The sequence below is a fragment of the Tachypleus tridentatus genome, chromosome 7, assembly GCF_004210375.1.
Source record: "Tachypleus tridentatus isolate NWPU-2018 chromosome 7, ASM421037v1, whole genome shotgun sequence".
Taxonomy (NCBI): Eukaryota; Metazoa; Arthropoda; class Merostomata; order Xiphosura; family Limulidae; genus Tachypleus; species Tachypleus tridentatus.
Genome location: NC_134831.1, coordinates 164,190,157 through 164,212,471, shown reverse-complemented (window position 1 = coordinate 164,212,471; position 22,315 = coordinate 164,190,157). Strand labels below are relative to the sequence as shown.

Here is a 22,315-nt window from a genome sequence, read left to right as displayed (position 1 = left end):
CAGATACATAAAGAACTGTTCCTTCTTTTGAGATAGGAAAATAGTTAGTCTTCTAACTGTCATAAAATTTGTTTAAACAAATATCTTTCAATTATTTCAGAGAAAGCCCTGTATACCTTTCCAATTATATTCAGCCATCTGAACACTTATCCTTAGATTCTTCCATAAGAAATGCTATAGTTTTGTTATATGTATATTATACATTATGTATATTGGTTGCTTTCCTTGCAATAATAGAAGGAAAAGTACGGAAGCTCATACCTGAAGTTGGTCAAAATACAAAACTTCTCATGGCGTAGTCTTTGTCACAGTACAGTGTTCCTATGACACAGTAGTTATTATGGATATCATGATGCACTATTCCTTATGATACAGTGATATTCATCATTCAGCAATGGCTATGACACAGTGCTTGTCATATTCAAGTATTTCTTATGGTGCAGTGTTTGCCACAGTCTAGCATTTCCTATGGTGCAGTGTTTGTCATAGCTGAGTATTATTTATGGTACAGTGTTTATCACAGTAAAATATTTCTTAAGGTGTATGTCATAGTAATTATGGCAAGTATTTTTTACAGTGCATTATTTCTGATGGTGCAGTATTTTTTACAGTTCATTGTTTGTCATGCTGAAGTATTCTCTATGAAGCAGTGTTTGTCATGGTACAGTAAAAATAACTAGTTTGTAATTTGTATTTAGTAAATTTAAAAAATTATAACATATTAATAATTAGACTTAGGCACTGATATCACCTATTACCACAACAGTTTCTGACAAGTGATTACCACAAACTTACTGTAAATATTTAACATTTTGTTAAAGTTTTTCTCTGATTTTATTAACTGGTCAACAGTGGAAATAAAGACTGTTGCTGTAACATCAACTACCAATGAATTATCAGATATCATTTCTTGCTGACTGGAATAAAGCTGTTCCATACATCCAGCTATTAAATAACATCTTGTATTTTTAAACCTACCTGTTTACATAACTAGTTAAGTTACATTAACGTCATTCTTTACTTTACTTTTATAAATATGTACCATATTTTTAAACCTACCTATTTTCATAACTAGTTAAGTTACATTAATGCCATTCTTTACTTTACTTAGTTAAACAAATAATTTCTTGTATTTTAAGTGTACTAATTTTCAGTAGTAGTTAAATGGCATTAATATTATTTTTAATTTATTTTAGCAAACAAATAACTTGTATTTTAATCTTCATCTTTAAAACATTTAGATTACTGATATTTCTTTAAATTGGTAAGAAAATTATTTTTTGAGTTCATAAACCTACATACTTTCAGAATCAGCTAAGTAAATTATTATTTACATATTTTGAAACAAGTAATTCCTTGCATTTTGAGACATACACATTTTTTAAACAAGCCAAGTAAGATTAACACTATGTTTTACCTTATTTTTATAAACAAATTTCTTGTTTTTAAAAACCTACATATCTTGAGCATCAGCTAAATGAGATAAATAGCTGGTATTTTACATAAATAAAAGTACTAAAAATAATTTATTAAAAATATGTTTCTACGTAAAAAATTGTTGTACCAAATATCGTTCTTCACAATCAGAAGTTCAAGTTACCAATAGTAAAGGCTTATTTGAGGCTTTAACCAAGAATGAAATATAACCATGTTAACTGAAGGAAAAAGGGGTCAATGAAAACAAATCCTCATAATTGTTTATTTTTAAACTTAAAACAAGTACAAATTAATTGATATTTTTTCATAATAAAAAAGTCAATTCTGTATGTTATGTTTTTGTATAAACTCGGTAAATAATTAACACGTTTCTTTATACATTTTTGTAAGTGTAAGGGACACGAAAAGAATTTTAAAATCACTTATAAAATCAAAGTTTCAGAATATATATATATATTATTATTTTTTGATGTTTATTATATAAAATACTACCCCTATGTTTACACTTAACTTATAGTTTTATCTCCACTATAACAAGTTTAATTTTTATGTATTATGGATATTTGAACCAAAAGTTGAAAACGAAACTGGTTGTAAATATAACGAAAAATAACAATAAAAACTGAAATTCATTTGCACAAATGTACAAGAAAGGAAACATCTAATGATCCATAATTTGAAAACTACCTTCTGAAGTTCTTGGTATTTTTAACAAGATAACTCCTTCACCCCCTTCCCACAAAAATATAAACAGTCGATAGTCTCAACACCTATGTTTCAGTATTAAGTGATTTATGATATCATTATATCTAATGGTTGTTCATTTCCAATGAAATTCCAATAATTCAATACATCACGTTATAATTCGCTTCTTCGTGGTTTTTTCAAAACGAAGACTTAGAATATAGGTAATAATGTGCTTTGCATGTAGTGTGAGCTAAAATGTGAAGAAAATGGTTTAGTTTATTTTTATTAATATGAAATAATATAAGGAAAATATAGTTAAAAAGTTACACCAAATGGCTTCTCTTCATGTGTTGTTGTTTTTTACAATCGGATTAAAAAAAAAATTTAAGAGTACATATTTTCCTAGCTTACTTGACGTAGCGAATCCAGGAAACTTTCAACACTGTGTGCGGTCCTAGGCAGCGGCTGCACGTGACGCAACCCTCGACCTCGCCTCACGCGCTCATATATTGCTGACGTAGAAGGTGCTCGACTTAACCAGTCACGATATTCACCTGCTGTGAAAATACTAGGAGGGGGTCTGTGACGACCTGGGAAAATTTAAAAAAAAAAATTTTAATGATACGAAAAATAACATAAACACACAAAAACAAGTAAGAAACATTATCCTGAACTTTCGACTTGAGCAACACCTGGCGCCACTTGTAGGTTAAGTTTGATTGTATGTTGATAAGCGCATAGCCATATAGTGGGCTATCTGTGCTGTATTAAAACACGGTTTTAAACGATGAGCCCTCGGCTTACCGTTACGTCACTAGGAGCACACATGGCTTATGAGGCAAAATCAAGTACTCCAGGTGTAAAAACCAAAAAATGTGTTTAAAATATTTTAATATGTAATCATAATTTATATTCACAATTTAAACGTGATCCATACTTCTGATAATTGCATCGTAGTAGATTAAATTTGCACTAAATTAGCTTCAAAATATTTTAAAATGTTCCGATAGTTAATAAAAATTCAGAAAGAAATGTAGATATGTGACTATTTTGTCGTAACAGAAAGTGGACACGGATATACAAATGGCTGAGTACTTTATATTAAAATGGTTTTGGAGCCTAATCACGTCATTACAGTCCATGTCGCTGCGTCTCGTCATGTTCTATCTGATAACCTTACATCTTAACCATAGCCCTGCAGCATACTTTTCACTGCAAAATGACCTGTCGTAAGACTTTCATGTTCAAAACACACTAATTATCCATTCTGGATTTATACTGGCCATAAAGTTGATGAACACACCTAACAGTCCATTCACAAGAATGTCTTGGAAGCACCTAGCAAGCACATAACTTTCGTCATGTTTACAGACTCAGATCCTTTTTTTTATTGTGTTGTGCATTGTTAGCTGGGGCACGTGGACAATTTTAATCGCGGACTTTTGTTTTACTGGATTCTCACCTGTTACAAGACTACACATTTTTTTTACGGTGCTTGATCTACAATATATTCAGTTGCAGGTCTCTCTAGATGGTCCCTGTGTCCCAAGTTGATCCATATTACTTTATTTTCCGTTGCCATTAAATAGAAGGGAACTACTACATCTTTTGTTACGGTCTAAGAGTACGAGTATTTTGTGATATAAGTCACTATTACATACCCTTTCATAAAGCAATCGATTTCCAGGATATCAAACTACTTACGATATGTAAAATAAGGTCAAATATAGCTCTGGTACTTTCTGTTTCTCTTCCCGTAATCTGAGGGTCGCGGGTTCGCATCCCAGTCGCGCCAAACATGCTCGCCCTTTCAGCCATGGGGGCGTTATAATGTGACAGTCAATCCCACTATCCGTTGGTAAAAGAGTAGCCCAAGGGTTGGCGGTGGGTGCTGATGACTAGCTGCCTTCCCTCTAGTCTTACACTCCTATTTTAGGGACGGCTAGCACAGATAGCCCTCGAGTAACTTTGTGCGAAAATTCAAAACAAACAAAACTTTCTGTTCCACACGACTTTATATCGGCTGTAGTTGTCACATAACTTAGCAATTTCCATATTCAAAAAAGTTTTAATATAATTTACTCAGCCATGTAATAAGGATAAATTAATAGTGTAGCGATGTTTGATTCACTGAAATCGATATATTGCCCATAGGTGATACCAAAACAACTTAGAATACACATGGGTATGATGGAGTTGCTGACTAGGTGTTACATTCAACATTTCATTTGTATAGTTAGTAAAACATATTTTACTTAAGTTGTTTACTAACACCTTGGAAGTGGAACGTTGAAATGACAGTGGATTCACGCTCACCACCAGGGTGCTCTGTAATATGCTGCTTTCAGAATCTCAGGAAGATTTGAGTGTATGTGGGACAAGTAGCACAAGGAGTATTATTAAAAATGATATTATAAAAAACAATAATATTAAGTGACATTTAGAAATAAGTAGCCGAGAGTATTGTAACAATCCTAAGGGGGGCTTCAGTGTCATATAAGTATTGCAATAAGCTAACTCGAAGGACTTCAATGTTATATAAGTACTCTAATAAGCTAACTCGAAGAGCTTTAATGCCATGTAAATACTGTAATAAGTTACATTGAAAGACATCAATGTCATATAAGTATTGTAATAAGCTAACTTGAAGGACATCAGACATTTAAATATCGTAATAAAATGTGTGTGTACTTCTTGCTTCTTTTAGAACTTTCGTACAAAATTAACGAATGGCTAGACAATCAATAGCCCCCACAGTTACCAATAACTCTTGGGCTACACTTTTCTGACAGAATAGCAGGAGTTGACCATCATCCGTGGTCTCGAAACGCAGAGGCGTTGTTAAGAAAACAGAATACAAAATTTAGAATTCACATTCCAGACACGCCAACCAATGATTCATTTGAAAACTAGATTATGAAATAAGACTGACTCTTCTCTCTATTAAAATCCCTAATCATTCTATATGTGTAATTTAATATCGGTTGTTTAAAAACATTAGCCCAAAATAAAATAAGCAGAAGCAGAACAACAACAAACATGACTCAGTGTTTTGAGTGATAATTTGTATTAAGTACAAAACCTGATGTGCTGTGTCAATGTTACTCAATTCCTTGTCTGAATATGGTCCTGAAACAATGTATGGCTAAATATCCAGCATAGTGCCACTTTATCAACTGCTTGTGTACTTACAACTAATTCACTGGTGGCAGATATTTGTGTTAACCTTTTCCTTTATATATGCTGTTCCTTAGAAGGCAATACTTACTAATTACCAGATGAAAAACGAAATTAAACTCACCCAAAATAACTCTTATCGTCATATTACGTATTTGTGGCTCAGCGGTAAGTTTGAGAGTTTATAATGTTGAAATATAGAGTTCGATCCTTCCAGTGCGTGTTGGGCTCTTTATACAATTTTAGGCTTAAACACAAACCAATAAATGAACAAGTTTGAGACTTACAATCATTGCAACGTGCATTATTGACACGTTATCTTAAAATATAAAATTTCCAGTGGTTAGGGTGTTCGAATCGCAATCTGAAGAACGCGGATTCGAATCTCCGTCGCCGAATATGTTCGCTCGCCCTTTCGGTCGTGGAGGCGTAACAACGTTACCGTCAATTCAACTATTTGTTGGTAAATGAATAGCCTAAGTTTGGCGGTAGGTGGTGTCGTCTCTCTCAGATAGCCCTTGAGTAGCTTTGTGAAAAATCCAAATCAAACGAGAATTATCTTTCGAAGTTTTGGAATCGAGCTTTGAAATCTCTCGTTCAAACATAATTTTATTTTCATAGCTTGGTCTGTAGATCTGGCAAAATATCAACATTCAGAACGATTGGGATAAATTATATAAACAATAACCTGCTTATCAAAAGTGGATACATGTTTGAATGAATTCGTAAACCAGGGTTCGATACAGTATTAAAAAGTTCAACATTCATTTTTTGTTGTTGTTTGTTTGTTTGTGGATTATGTTACAAATACATTTTCCAGCACATGAATTAATAAAATAATATTGAAACGTTGAAGTATCTAATTAGGACACTAAGCCCCTAGGACTAATTAAAATATATTTCCAACCGACGTTTAGATTAGATATTATTTTCGTGGAAAACCGTGGAAAGTTAGACTCGCGCGCCAAAAAGGCATATTCGTGTATTGGTATTTGCATAAATCCGGTTAGGTATCAAATCGAATATCCATCAGAATGTCAAAGAGCACTGAGACGAGAGTATTTTTAGTATAGTGCAACAGTGATCATTCTTTTGATTTTAGGCAGTTTCTGTTTGTTTTTTTCGAAAATATTAATTTATTATATTAACCTTGGATTACATGAACCTACTGTTTAAAATTTGACTTGAGAAATGAACCCACTTTTTTGGATTTGTTTAATTTAAGAAACAAACTTTCTGAAACAGAATGAGCTGTAAATTATTTCTCAAAATAAACTACTAAGGTTTTAAAGCAAAATAAAACGTATTACTTCTGACTTTATCTTTGGATTTTTTTTTTGTTTATAATTTCGCGCAAAGCTACACGAGGGCTATCCGTCAACTCTTGGGCTTTTGCCAACGGATAGTGGGATTGATCGTAACATTATAACGCTCCCACAGGTGAAAGGACGAGCATGTTCGGTGTAACGGAGAATCGAACCCACGACCCTCGAATTACGAGTCAAGTGCCTTAACCACCTGGCCATGTCGGGCCATATCTTTTGATAGTTTTCAACATAAAACTGCCAAACCGTAACTTAAATCGCTAATTGTTTACGAAACGAAGACAAAATATCACTGTACCAGTAGAGGGCACGTTTCACACAGTAATGAAATTATGAAAATGCTTAAATTTCAGTTTTATAATCTAAACATATCATATCCATTTATCTATCTATAGACGTACGTAATTAGATACCACGTGTGTATGAGTTTATGTTGTTGGTTTTGTAATTAAGAACAAAGCTACACAATCGGCTGTCTGTACTCTGTCCACCACGGGTATCGAAACCCGGTTTATAGCGTTGAAAGTCCAAATACATACTGCTATGCCACTGGGGAACGTGTGTGTGTATATATATAAGGTATCCTGTGGCACAGCTGTGTGTCTGCGGACTTATAATGCTACCAATCAGGTTTCGACACCCGTGGTGGGCAAAGCAGAGATAGCACTTGGCGTAGCTTTGTGCTTAATGAAAACAAACAAATATATAAGTATTTTTATTAAAACTCGTGTTAAATGTCTTGACGATTCGAAACAAAATATTCGTTTAAAAATGGTTCACAAATTTAAACATATCTCTGCATTACACACACACACATATGTATATACTGTTTTCTGCGTGTGTGCTCCTTTTAAACACAAAGACACACAACTGGTTTTGACAACCACGGGGATTGAACACCAAACTTTTGTGTTATCAGCGTTATTGTTTACCGTAAAGCCGCCAAGGACGACTTTAGGTCAAATATATTTGCCGGTTTTTCTTCTCCATGATTACATATTAAACATAATACACAATGGGTTATTCGTGCCATAATCACTGCAGGTATTGAAACCCGATTTTAATCGTTAGAAACCCTCAGATTTCCCGCTGAGCCACCGGGGGAGGAATTTATCCATGATAATTTAATTTTTAAAGTAATAAACAGAACATATGAGAGAATGAATAAATAATGAAACCTTATGAAAGTGAAAGTTAATCAAATTGAAATAATTTTCTTGATTATATAACTTGGTTGATAACTACAAAATGTATTACTTTATTTTACAGAAAATACGTTTTATTTGAAAAAAAAAATTAAAATTGTTTTTTCCGGCGTGTTTTAGAGGGGTAGTTGGGAGAATTTCCTAAAATAACAAAAATCTAAAATATCTCAGCTGAACATTTACCATGTTTATATTAGCAAAAACTGTAGAGCAAGTTAAATGATAGCCTTGACATTTAATCTAAGCCTAACAAAACAAGTAAATGCTAAAGTCCGAGGTTTGATTCCTCTTAATGGACACGCCTATTAAGTAGCTTTGAGTAGAAACAAACTGCACCTTATGAATACTATTTTACAATTAATATAATTACCTTTAATTATTTTCCCCCTTGTGTTACGTGGAATTATTTAACAATTCGTAAAAAATAACATTTTGTTAGATGTATTCATTTATTGATAAATTAATATTAAATTCAGGTTAGAGAAAAATCTAAAAGTAACTGAATTATGAAATTAGCCTTTCTTAAACCTATCCGTGATCATTCAATAATGTTTATCGCATAGTTAACTATTTCTCAACTTAGACATATTTTAACGCCATCTACAACAACTTCTTTAAAAGCTAATTTCGATATAGTGGAAAATAAACACGTTTGTTTGTTGAATTCGCGTCAAGTTACTCCATGTCTATCTGCACTAACTGTCTCTAATATAGAGGTTATAAACTAGAGAAAGCAGATAGTCAACATTATACACCGCCAGCTCTTAAGATCCTCTCTACCAACAAACAGTGGGATTGACCTTAACATTATAATACCCCCACGGCTGACAGAGCAAGCACATTCGATGACGGTTTTTGATCTCGCAAGCCACAGATTGTAAATCGAGTTCCCTAATCACCAGGTCGTGTTAGACCTCAAGTGTTAGTTACAATAAAGTTATTGTATCATTTTAGAAGAATTAACCAACGTCGGAAGTATGATATAATTTCCCGAAATTGATTTCTAAACAAAGAATAGAATTAAATAAGAACATCTATTTATTGAACCTCGTGAACTGAAATATTTTTTTCTGTATCCAATACTATATTTTTCGTTGTTTCAAACATCTATTATTTTAGTTTTAGTTAAATGCCTAAAAGGTTTAGAAATATTTCTTTCTTCTACATTTTGCAGTATTCCAATTCATTTGTTATAAATAAACTCGCTGAAGTTAGTTAGTGTTCGTTTTTAACACTGATATTAAATTTCTTTGTTTTTTGTTCTATTGTTTATTTAAAAAACAAACTGAGAAACAGAAAGTTTTATACCAGTTTTTTCCCAAAGATTCGTCTTAAAAATTCAATAAGATTCGACAGAAAACTGTGTTGATCCAACAGTTTAAAACATTCGTATAACTTTAAGGTCGTGCCTTTCTATTTTATGATTAAAGACAACACTAACTTTCAAACTAAATAGAGGAAACAAACAACAAATACTGTACATATCGCGAGATCAAACCCGAGTTAACTAGTTTATGAAAATATATAACAATAAACTAATATAATTAACTGGTCATGCGCAGTTACAATTTTAATTTGTTCGTTTAAAATTGGGCACAAAACTACACAATAGACTATCTGTGCTCTACCCACCACGGGTATCGAAACCCGGTTTCTATCGTCACTGGGTGGAAGCAATTTTAATATACGTGTCTGTACCTGAATGGTTTGAACTTTAATTGCTGGTTGTTGTTTTTTAACTGTTAGGACTTCCATACAGTATCTGTTAGTGTGGTAACAAAATAATCTCAAAGTTTATCGTAACATCGGTAAAATTATTAAGAAAAACATAATAATTGCTCGTATGTTGCTGACGCATTTAAATGATTAATCATCTACAATTCAAAAATTATTCATTTAAACCTCAATTAATGGCCCATGTGCCAAATATCAGCGATATCCATGCGCGATAAAAATATACAACGCGCTTTCTCTGTTTCACTTCTTTACGTACAATCTCGACTCCAGGAGTCAATATACCTTACAGATTCTCCCGTAGGTAAAAGCCTTCCTACATTTTAAAATTTTAAACTAAAATTCGAATGATCATAATGCATATCCAAAGAACAAGACGTAACGGAAGGAAGACCTGCCCTGATATTTCGACTTACTTTTGTACTTTCATAGCGGCGGCGTACTTGTAAGTCGCACAGCGAAAATCAATGGTCGGGTTTTAATGTCGAGTTACGATAACAAATTCAGTAGAAGTGATTGTCACCGTAAGTAACAAAACCTTGAATTGGACACACTGGGGTTGAGAAATATCAAGAAATATTAAAGTAACGGAATCGTTTCAGTTACATTAGACGTATATAAGAAACAAAGAATGTTATGTTGATTAACTGATAAACTATGAATAACAATGACATACAAAAGAATGTGTTTGGTTGCTAAGCTTCACTATGGGTTGTATTGTGTCTTGTACAATGATGAAAACCCGAATTTTGGTTTTATAAATCCAGAAGTTTGCCTTTGAGTTATCGGTGGTGGGAGTGAGGATGTTCGCGCAAAATTATCTACTGGTAACCTGTGATAGCCGTCATTAGCTGTGAAGTGATAAACTAGAGGGAAAGAGTCTAATCAGCACCACCCACCGTCAACTCTTAGGCCACTCAGATGGAATAGTGGGATTTTACCATCACTCTTATTATGCATCCACGATTTCGAAGTAGGGAAAGCAATTTTTGTTTTGAGGTAAACTGGTGCAAACTTCGGATCAACCGAAAAAGGGGAGGCGAAATAAAGTTTAGGCTATATATTACTATAATTGTTTACAAATAAAATATATCAAAAAATATACAAATGCATTCTGCTACGACGTCAGAAAGAGCAGCCAATAAAAAAGTGAGGCTCAGTTATTAATGTCAAAAATAAAACCTAGTTTTCGCTTCTAATTCACAACTTGCACCATACTGTTGTACTTCCTCAACCATTCTATCACAACACCATACCAAGTTGATTTAACGAGAACCGAAAATCGAAATTAACCGTTCAGAATACCTATCCCAACATGTAAATAATAAATTGACATGCACCGTCGAAACCTGCGAACTTAAAGGTGAATTTTCAACAAATTTAATAATTGCCTTCGAAACTGTACTTTGGTTAGGTATAATTCCTGTGTGGTTGCCATATTTTTAAACACTTTAGTTTTTGAGTAGAAAATGAAACAAAATATGTGGGTCCTCGAACTCAAGTTCCTCTCGGTCGTTCGGCTGTTTCCGTGACACTTTACAACTATGACGTAATAGTTGCCAAACACGCTTCGTTGCGCGCCGACCATTTTGTTCCTTTCAGTGCTGGTGTTTTATGTAAATCTATCGGTGCTTATTTCGGATTACATACTTTGTGAGACTATGTTTTGTCTTGATATTGCTACTTTATGTTTGTTTTATGATAACATGGTTTACTGCGTTGCTTATGTTTATAAAAACGTTTCGGCATCGGGCAAAAGCTTCTTTTCGTTTCCGTGCAAGGAGAAGGAACCGGCAAGGTGGTGACAGTGGTCAACAGGAAGAACTGGACTCCTTCACACCATGCAAAGCTTTGTCAAGATCACTTTGAAAGCTCATGTTTTGTGTCGGATCCCACTGTTTTGGATTCCGTTGGTTTCAAGCCAGGCATGTTGAGACTGTAAAATCCATCGGCAGTAGACAGGATCGTCCCCACCATCTTTCCTCGTGTAGAGCTGAGGACTGATCTCAGTCTGCAGCGTACAGGTTCCACCCATCTGAAGCCATCCCTTGCCATCACGAAAAGAACAAACTTAAAGATATGTGTGCAGTATAAAGCGATAAACAATAACTAGTATAATATAATAATTTAAAAAGTACAAGTTTTTGAAGAATGTAACTTGACATACACATTTCACATTCATGAGCGTGTTTTGCATTTGAGGCACCTGAAAGTCAGTGAAACCTTGATTTCCTTGTCAAGACAGTAGACAAATCTATCCCAAATAGAGTATATTCCAAGTTTAAAAGCTGGTAAATCATTCTGTAGATGTTTTTGTATCCTTTTTACATATGAAAAAGTTTGAAGAATACCATTTTCAAATTTAATATTTCAAGATAAATTGAAATAAGACTATGTCTTGAACATGTTGAAGTAATCAAGTACATGTTATGTATTTAAAAAAAAACATTGTAGACTTGTAAACAATCAAATATAAACTCCATAACATATTTCCATATCTCATCATAATAAAATTAATCTTAACACAGTACTTTGACATTGTCATATTAAATGTGGCCCGGCATGGCCAAGCGTGTTAAGGCGTGCGACTCGTAATCTGAGGGTCGCGAGTTCGCATCCCCGTCGCGCCAAACATGCTCGCCTTTTCAGCCATGGGGGCGTTATAATATAACGGTCAATCCCACTATTCGTTGGTAAAAGAGTAGACCAAGAGTTGGCGGTGGGTGGTGATGACTAGCTGCCTTCTCTCTAGTCTTACACTGCTAAATTAGGGACGGCTAGCACAAATAGCCCTCGAGTAGCTTTGTGCGAAATTCAAAACAAACAAACAAACATATTAAATGTAAATCTCATAAACCTCATAAAGCATGTTGTTTTAATATATAATATTATTTCTTCAGTATCACTCACAGTTCCGCTACTCTCGCTCGTGGAACTGTCCTCATCACTAGAACATGTCAGACCTGTGTCAAAAGTAACTGTTCTAGTTTCGTTCAGAGTAGGTTCGAATTGATATGGCGCTACTTGACACTGTTCAGAACACAAAGTCAAAACAGACTCCGCCTCTGTTTCTCCGTATGCACTGGCAATGTTTATTTACATTCAACGCGCTGGCGTTGGCGGTTTGTTTAACAACTATTACGTCACAGTACTTTGCCTAGCGGCAAACGTAAAAACTAAAACGTTCGGATTGCCGCTTGGAATGGGCTCTTTCTGCACCAAGTTCTATGTTTCATTTATTGGCACATATGTTTTATAAAAAATGTGAACCTGCAAAATTAATCAATATGAGTAGTTCTTTTGACTGCAAAATTTTCTTTTTTCTGTAAAATTCACCTTTAATACCGAGTGCAAACACAGAGTTGATGGCACATGAGCAAAGATACAGAATATTAAAACTACGACTTCGCTGTTACGGAACCAAAATCAAACCCACAGGCTTAATTGGAGTATATAGTTTCTAATATAAGGGCGTGACGAAATGTAGATATTTCCGCCTTTGACAAACATCTAACTGAGAAAACATCACTCGAATGGAACAGGTCTGAAGGTTTTGCTTGGTTGTTTGTTACCTGCCTATTCATTCAAGCTGTTACATGTTAAATTCATCCTCTCCGCTTCTGAGGTAATGCAAAACAGGCTGTTATTTAATTGTACAAAACTAACTGAAAATGAAACACCTGAAACTTCGTACATTCAGCTTTTCTCAGTAGTTTCTATATTTCTTTACAACTTAGAAACGTACCTGATCAAATCTTCTCTCTGGTGATTCAGTGGTAAACTTTAAGGCTTATAACTCTAAAATTCGGGTTTCAATCCCCACTGTAAATACGATTACTCCCCAAACCTTAATAATACGTGTTAAATCAAAGGTCCATCAATGTAACCTGATTATGTACATCCTTGACTTTGTTGGGTTTGTTTTATTTTCAGTACTAACGCAGCTGAACGTAATTGCATAGCTATGCCATTACCTCAACATGTCGGCTGAAAAAAAAGTTTTAACGCACTTTTAAGTCTAATAATTTGAAATACACAGTGAAAAGCGAACATTACTTAAATTTTGTTACGTAAGTAGGTCTTTTCAAACTTGTGATAGAAGAAAAAGGGAATTATTCATAAGTCAAACTTTAAACATTCTGTTGAAATGTCTTTAGACAATGGCTGTAGCTCTGAAAACATGCAGCATCTTATATAACGCGTGTGCTGTTACTTTGCATTATTTAAAATAATAACAACAATTCCCCTCGGTGGACTCAGCAGATAGCACGATGTGGCTTTGCTATAAGAAAACACACAATAACAACAAAATACTAATTATGATAATATACATATACATATAATAACCAGAGATGTCTTCTTGTGTTTTGATGAGAAACATCTTACAGCTGTGTAAACGTGAACACACACACAGAAATAATATCAATTACATCTACAATGGAGTTGAAAACACTAAAATTTCATGTAAAGAACCTACCTGAGCCTTTTCTACCCGACCTGGAGGTTGGAAGCTCTGGGGCAGACACGGCGCCATCGCTGTCCTCCTGAGAGTCGTAAGGCAGAGTTTCATTTTCAAAACGGACAGACTGGCGGTGCCTCCGGGTCTCCAGATCGGCGGCGCGAGCACGTGGCAGTGAATTGCTTCGGAATTGGCAGTGTCCTCTGGATGGGGGCAAACTGCTTTGTCTGTACAAAACAGCAGGTCCTCTGGAGTTTGCATGGTGCACTTCGGTATCGGAACAACTTTCTGTCACTGAGCGCCGCCGTCGCCGTAGTATCCCGGCCTGTGGCGGGCCTTCTCTGAGAGACCTACGCGTTCGACCCCTTGGTTGCATAGTTCTAGTCGTTTGTACACTCGACCGTTGATCCATAACAGCATATATATCGTACACATCCTCCTCGTGATATCTATCTCTTGGAATCCTTTGTTCACTCTCAGCCCTCAGGATCCTTGTTGGGCGACCACTAATAGAAGCCTCATATTCCTCCCAGTACTTGCGACGAGAGGTGCTACTCCTCTCGGGACTCTTTGCCACAGTTTTACGAGGTGGACGCATTCTTTTGGAAGGAGCTGGTGGAGGTGGATACCTATGAAATGGATGTACCTGTTCAGCTAGACTTTCTAACATTTTTGGGTATCTGGGGCGGGTTCTTGGTTGTCGCGTGACTACTGGACGCCGAGATATCTCTGGTTCCATCCTCCAGGGCCTCTCTTCCTCTCGTACTTGATCCCGTAGTACTCCATGAAGGCGAGGGCGGGAGTTATAGTAGAGACCATGGTCATCATACTGTTGTCTACCTCGATCGTTTAGCACAATTGCTACTGGCGGAACTCCTGATGGTAATCCTTTTGTCCTAGCATGGATTAATTGCCCATTTTCACTGTTACCATTAACGTCTTCCACTGCTTCCTCTTCCATCTCTTTTTTCCAGACTACAACTGGCGGACGCACTTCTTCTACGAGTCTCCGTGATGGATGACAAGGCAATCTTCCAGGTATCTTGGAGCGAATGGTTAATACTAGACGCCTTGGAATGGACATTATAATGACCACGTCATCTAAACTCATGTGTCTCACATCAACCAAGTTCACAGCTAAGATTTCGTCCCCTACTTTGAGTAGTCCACTGTTATACACAGCACTTTCAAGTGCTACTCTGGAGATGTATACCCCCCCTGTTCGTCGGATTCCATCCCCTTCCCGTATGTACAACCCTAACGTCTGCCCTGGCCGTTTGATGATTTCTATAAACTGAACAGTGTGGCTACTAGTAGCAGCACTCAGGTACTTTTTACTGGCGTCAGCCCCAACTCGACCTAACCTGCGAGGGTCTAATACCCGGATGATCATCTCCCCACGTCTCTCAACAGCCTCGATATTAGCGGCTGTTGTAGCATCGAAGTCATTCTCTACCTGTTCAATCTGTCTAAAGACCTCGGTGGAGATGCCACTGATCTTCCGGAAGTCTCGTTGAACAACCATCTCTGGTACTCTGGGGCGGGACGGACCAGGTATACTTATAACTTCCTCGACTACTGAGGGTTCTCTAGTTTCTGTCTCCTGGATCACACACACACATAAAAAAATAATATGATAAAAATTTCACAAATGAAGATTTCTGAGGATTAAATGCACAGACAGAGGTAATAGTTCAAATTTTGAATGTTAATGAAATACGTGGACAGCCAATATGCAACGCTTAACAGTCAACGGGTTCGTAAATCCATGCTCCCCTTTTTTTACTTTTTTTTCGAATTTATTTATCAACTCAAAATTATGGACAACTATGTGCAGATAACTCTTGTATATATATATATATATACTTAAAAATTCTAAATAAAAAAAATCAACCTTAGGATCTCTCAGTTACTGAGACAAATCTTTGAACCTTTCTGACACCAGGTTTGGAGATTTGTAATATTTGTGAGTCTTCTTATTACGTGTGATGTTTCTGTATTGCTCGAAAGACAGTTCTAAAATATCGTCAAACGTAAGACGAAACTCTTTCGTTCGTTTATTTATTTGTAACAAAGCTATTAGCCTGGCATGGCCAGGTGGTTAGGGAGCTCGACTCGTAATCTGAGGATTGAAGGTTCGAATCCCCGTCGCACCAAACATGTTCGCTCTTTCAGCTGTTCTGTCGTTATAATGTGACGGTCAATCCAACTAATTGCGATAAAAGAGTAGCCCAAGAGTTGGCGGTGGATGGTGATGACTAACTTCCTTCCCTCTCTAGTCTTACATTGCAAAATTAGGGACGGTTAGCGCAGATAGCTCTCATGTAGCTTTGCACGAACTTCAAAAACAAACACACAGACAAACCTACTTAAGCTAAATACCAACGTCCCTATGTTCGAACACCTGAGGGAAGGCAATAAGCGGGAAACATCCAGTGTTATTTCATTGGCTACTCCTTCTACTAATGAAGAGATGGACTGAAGGTCACATACACTATTTCATTCATGCATTCTTTCCTTTAGATATTAAAGTTCACAATATTATTATGTAATCTATAAAAATTATAAATATCTTGATATTTTCATTAAGAGAGAGAGAAACGTTACTGTTATGTACATGAATTCGTGCATAAAATCAAACCAATTTTCTCTGGAATTATTTTTAAATCTTTGATAAACTTTTTAAAACAACTTCCATTTCTGTTGTAACAGTTAGAAAACTATGCTGTTGCATTTATAATTTGTTGTTAAACATCACGATTTCCATCAAAACATCTTCAAGTATATAACATATTCGTCTACTCTAAGTAGAAAGGGAATGTAAGATAAAAGGTGAGTAGCTGATAAAAACGAATTCTGAATTAGTAATTATTTCGTAAAATATTTAAATATACCAAATTCCTAGTCATTAGTACAGAAGGCTGAGTACGTATTATTAAAATCATTTTGAATATGTAAATCAGAATGTCATCTAACAGTCACAGCCAACATGAAGTCGTAGTGATACAGGATGTATAAGAACAACATTTGACGTTGTTTGGCATTGTCTAGGTAGTATGATCTCACTGAAACTGACTAATTTTGACAATTGTATGTAACAGTCCTTTCTGAAGATATATATTTATACACTTTGATCATAAAGATTTGTTCAGATCAAAGATTTGGAATTTACAAGACGGGGATATTCTTTATACTTAAGGGCACGGGCATGAGAAAACAAAGGAATATGAATCAACATGTGGCCCAGGACCATCAAGGAAGCGACCTACAACAATCGGTACCTCATCCGTTCTAACCAAAATGTTATGTCTTGTAATAGGTGAGATTCCACTAACACAAAAGTTAGTAGTAAAAGCCATCCATGTGTCTCAGCAACATTATACAGTATAATCAAAACGGATTTTGTACACCTCAAGGTGCTAGAGAATAAAACGGATATTTATACAACTCTATAGGAAGACATATCAACCAAGTCGCCGGGCTCAGCTCTTAGAATTTTTGTGTTATCGGGCTGATAAAATGGCACAGGGAAACCGTCATTCTTGTACACTAGATTGGTTATGGAAAGCAAGCAGAGAGATAGAGTGTGCTTTGTACGTGACAACCTTACAATGAAAATTACGTTGCAGGTTTATTTTAAAGACGTACAGTCATGAAACAAAACATGACCTGTCGTGGCGACATGGACCGTAACGACGTGGCATAGAGCTAGGGGGTTACTCAGAATGTTAACTAATAAACTAGAAAAATGGGATAAAACTCCAACACCTCAATCCACAATGACATTTAAAATACAACAACCACTAGGACGGTCGAGAAACAACTTTCACAATAAAATAGGTTTGAGTTAAAAACAGAGACGTAAAGTTCACTTCTCTTTAGAATATTTAGAAAAGAAAAGCTCTTCGAGAGTAAATACTAATGTTCAAACCTATGTTTACATCCATACCACACTATGTATAGAGTTTTATTTCAAAGTAGCATCAAATAAGCACTTGCAGTACAATACAAATGAGATGATAAGGAAGGCTGGAGGAACATCCACCTACTGAGATTAATAGAATAAAGACATCAGTATAACAACAATATAAGGTGATTCATTCAAAATATATATACAAATACCATCACAGTTCTCTTACCTTCCTTTCATGAGGGGCGACACCCCGTAGTTATGTTTCAGTGCACACCCTACCCATTCAATTTATCTTGTGTCAGTAAAAAAAAACAAAAAAAACAACATGTTTTTGGTTGTATACAAGAGACCTCTTTCTAAGTTCAGTTCTTTATGATTTTTTAATTTACATTTTCTGGTATTTACTCATTTTTTCTCTCTCTCTTTATATTTCGCATATTTTGCAGGCAGTTCTAATTATCAGGTTACCTTATTAGGTTTTTATTTATTTAAATATTTTCTCTAGCTGCTTTTCTTTCGTTACTAATTTGGTTAATTTTATTTCACTGGAAATCCTTGTTACATTTCAATGTTTCTAAAATAAAAACTATATTCTTACGTATTGTTACAAATTACGTCACTAAAAACGAACATTTCAGTATTGTATGGTACGGTTACCATAGATACATACAATGTCACTCAAAATGAACATTTCAAAATTGTCTCATAAGGTTACCATAGATACCCATAATGTTGCTCAAAACAAACGTTTTCGTATCAGGCAGGCTACCACAGACACCCAGGACCTCACTATCACGATGGCATTGAAAATAATTAATTTCTTAACTTCACATTCACAACTCACCTCTAGAGTAAATAAGCGTAACTTCTAAAAATCCTCGGGTCAGTGGATTTTTTTAGAACTGCGATATAATTCAATTATGCAAAGTACATCTAAACCTAGAATTTCTATAAATCATTTTACACAATAACAGAGAAACAAGAATTCTATTGCCTACACAAATATCATAGTGGATGTCCCTTTGACAAAAATCGACTCTTCCTTGAAATTAAACTGTGTCACTCTAGCGCCATCAAGGGGGTAAAACTATTACAAAATCATTATTATTTTTATTTTATATATATTAAATAATTTTTGAATGCCACTGAAAAGACCATGCAACATGAACTACCAAGGGCACTTTACACTTGTTCATTAAAACAAGCCTTCGTAATGACAGGTGATATTGACACTGAATGACGTTAATTTTCTGAATAACGGGTATTCAGTTTTGATTTGTTTTGTTAAGCACAAAGCCACACAATGGACGATCTGTGCTGTACCCACCAATGGTATAAAAACGCAAGTTTTAATATACTAAACTTTCAGTGGTACGTACTGCTGGGTAATTTTTTATTCACTTTTAGAAGAACGAAACTAAACTTCCTCAGAAAACCATTATTGTTAAAAGGTGTTTGAGAACAGCTTAGCACAAAGACTAATCAATGATTACATGTGTAAATATTGGTCAAGTTGCTAAAGTGGCATTATTTTCTCAGTAATTAAAGCCGAGTGACTCTTCCAGCCCATGGTTTTTCCATTATTACAACGACTCTTAAACTCAATAAAACAATTCATAAATACCACTCTAATAAAACAGTTTGTAGAATTAAACAAACTAGTGTAGAAGTTTAAAAGTTGCATTAATATTACTCATAAGAATGTTAAAACTTTCTAGATCATTAGTACTTATTAGAATTTCCTGGAAAACCTACGTTAGGGCTGGCTATGTCTTGCCGTCTTTATTTTTTAACTGAGTCTTTTAGTCTTATTTCAGCTAAACAATTGGATCGTTACTTGTACATCTCACCCACGATTCCAAATGTAGCAACGCAACGCGAACCACGAACCTTGCGGTCCACAGTTCTGGTGTGCTAGCTTTCCCGCCCCACACAAGAATAAATTTTTAACTCAAAGCAATTGTTTAACAGTTTTTGATATAAAATTACAGAAAAAGCTAAAAGTATATCAATGCATCCAGTTTTAGTCGCGTTAAGTTTACCGGAAGCGAACCTTACGCATGTATAAATTTAAACCCCCTGATAACCAAGACACAACTGATTAAAACTCCATGATAAAATAAATTATACACAAATCTTTCACTATTGTGTTTGTAAACAATGTAGTCGTTCTTACAGTCGTGTTTCGTAATTTAAAAAAAAAACCAACAAATTTTGACCGTGGAACTACAAACTGTCTACCCTTTGAGAAGTTGAAATGAAATTCCAAAAATTTAAATTTGTTCGCTACCAGAAGAGTATTCAAAAACTTTCATTTATTTATGGCCAAGCTCCCAATATGGAAACGATTAACCAAGTTTAATTTATGTACATTTAGTGGAATATTTCTCATTGAATATTCTTTCCAATACATTTTAAAGGTATATTAGACAAAATTATTTCGTTTTCGATTCGACAACTTGAGCTCAAACTCCCGCACATCCAGGTGGCGAATACTTAGTCCCAGTAAGTATAATTCGTTGGTTCCATGACAAGGGAACTGGTATCTTCAACATAAATATCACTTTATGGGCGAGTAGATGGATCCGCAGTGGTCTATAATTTTGAACTACTTATCAGAGCAAAGGCAGACGGCCAGCAACACCCTCCGCAACAAGGACTTCGTATGGATCTTTAATCATAACGAATGTCGAGATTGACTATCACTTTCATAGCCCGCCCACACTTGAAATACTTTTTGTCATTATTCGTTCTCTTAGATAGTTTGAGTATCAACTGAGATACTGATATCGATCATTGTTTACTACTAAATAATTCAAGTGGGATATTACCGTAATGTGATGTCTAAAACAACGTCTAATATTCATTAGGAAAACTGTATACATCGTTACCCTTAATACATTATAAAAGTTATTTTTAAAATACCAAGAAATTAAAGTGGGAAAACCCGTTTAGAAAACTAGATATTTGCGAAAGTGCGTAACGTTGAAAATCGGTTAATGTTTTGTTAATTTAAATAAACCAATTTTATAAAAGCATCAAAACCTCTGTAAAACAACAGCTATTAGATAGAGCTTAAAGCTAAGCTTTTCTTACATGCCGCAGCTCGAGAGAGAAACAGTATATCTATTAATAAACAAGATTATATAACTTGTATAATTTCCTGTCAAGAATGAAATCGTGACAAAGCTCATAATTTCACTCCCCGCTAGGTGTAGGGAATACTCGTACACCGCCAAACGATTTTACCTTCTCCCAGGTAAGCGTAACGAGCTATAATTTTAGCGAAAGGCCTCATCAGTACTGGATATGGCAGATGGAATGTGGTTGACATAGTGCGACATCTTCAACTTTGTTTCCACTCACGGTTTACTAGAAAGAATAAAAATATTTGTTACTAACGTGATTTAGTTTTTTCAGTGGCAATTACAAACGTAGGATGGCCACAAAATGTTTATCGAAGCATTTTCTAGGGAATAGGGTTAATTAAATGAACGAATTGAGCTGGTTTTCGTATATGAGTATTTAAAGAACTGCTGTGTGAACAAGATAAACTGAATACATCCAGAATAATTTAGTGTTACACAATACTTGTTATTTTATACTCATAAGGACTGTGCTCTGCGTAATTCTTCCGAACAACACGCTACTGTACTGGCGCCTCTACTGTTAAGACCAGGGTTCATTCACCCTGCAGGTGCTGGCTCGGGCGGTCGTTACGACTTCTAGACCACTTGGTACAAAACCAAATTGAAACATGGCTACTTCCACAAAAAAAAGAAAGTTTGACAATGATGTAATACAGAGCAAAGCAAAAAGGAAAAAAAAAAGCAATTATTACAATTAAAAAAATTGATGGAAACGCACATAATACACCTTGGTTTAGTAAGTCTCACCTGGTGGTAAACAGAATCATCGTATATGCATATTGGAAAAATAAATGCCACTAAATTAACAAATGTAATTTGTAGTGGTAGTCAATATAATACGCCGTCTATCTTTTTTCTTTCTCACATAAACATAGACCAAAATAATTTGAATTGCTTATAGAATGGGAATACTTTGTTTGGCATGAAATAATCAAGAGTACACCAATATAGAATTTAAAATAAGCATTTTTAAACTATTATTTTGACTTCTGGAGATACCGAAGAGGAAGTAAATTAAGTATGTTTGTTTGTTTGAAGTTAAGCACAAAGCTATACAATGCTCTGTCTTTCATGGGTATTAAAACCTGGTTTCCAGCATTTTAAGACCCTAGACTAGTCACTAGGTGTGAGGGTGAAACAGAAAATAAATCGACTCCTTTTCCCTCTTCTCCTGCCCTCACGAGCTTAACAGTACAAAATCAAGAAACATAAGTACAAATATTATAAAA

General features: G+C 35.2%; 1 protein-coding gene across 3 annotated transcripts in view; it reads right to left on the bottom strand.

Moving 5' to 3' along the window:
• LOC143257091 (rho GTPase-activating protein 100F-like) overlaps positions 1–22,315 on the bottom strand; it is a 54,104-nt gene that overhangs the window by 9,911 nt on the left and 21,878 nt on the right. For 2 of the 3 annotated variants that reach the window (XM_076515308.1, XM_076515309.1), the window contains exons 3-4: positions 14,043–15,627; positions 2,536–2,714 (exon numbers count right to left, since the gene is read on the bottom strand). In XM_076515308.1, the coding sequence (XP_076371423.1) occupies positions 2,536–2,714; positions 14,043–15,627 (1,764 nt within the window). Of the gene's footprint in view, positions 1–2,535; positions 2,715–14,042; positions 15,628–21,186; positions 21,310–22,315 lie in introns of all 3 variants that reach the window. The other variant, XM_076515310.1, reaches the window with a different exon arrangement.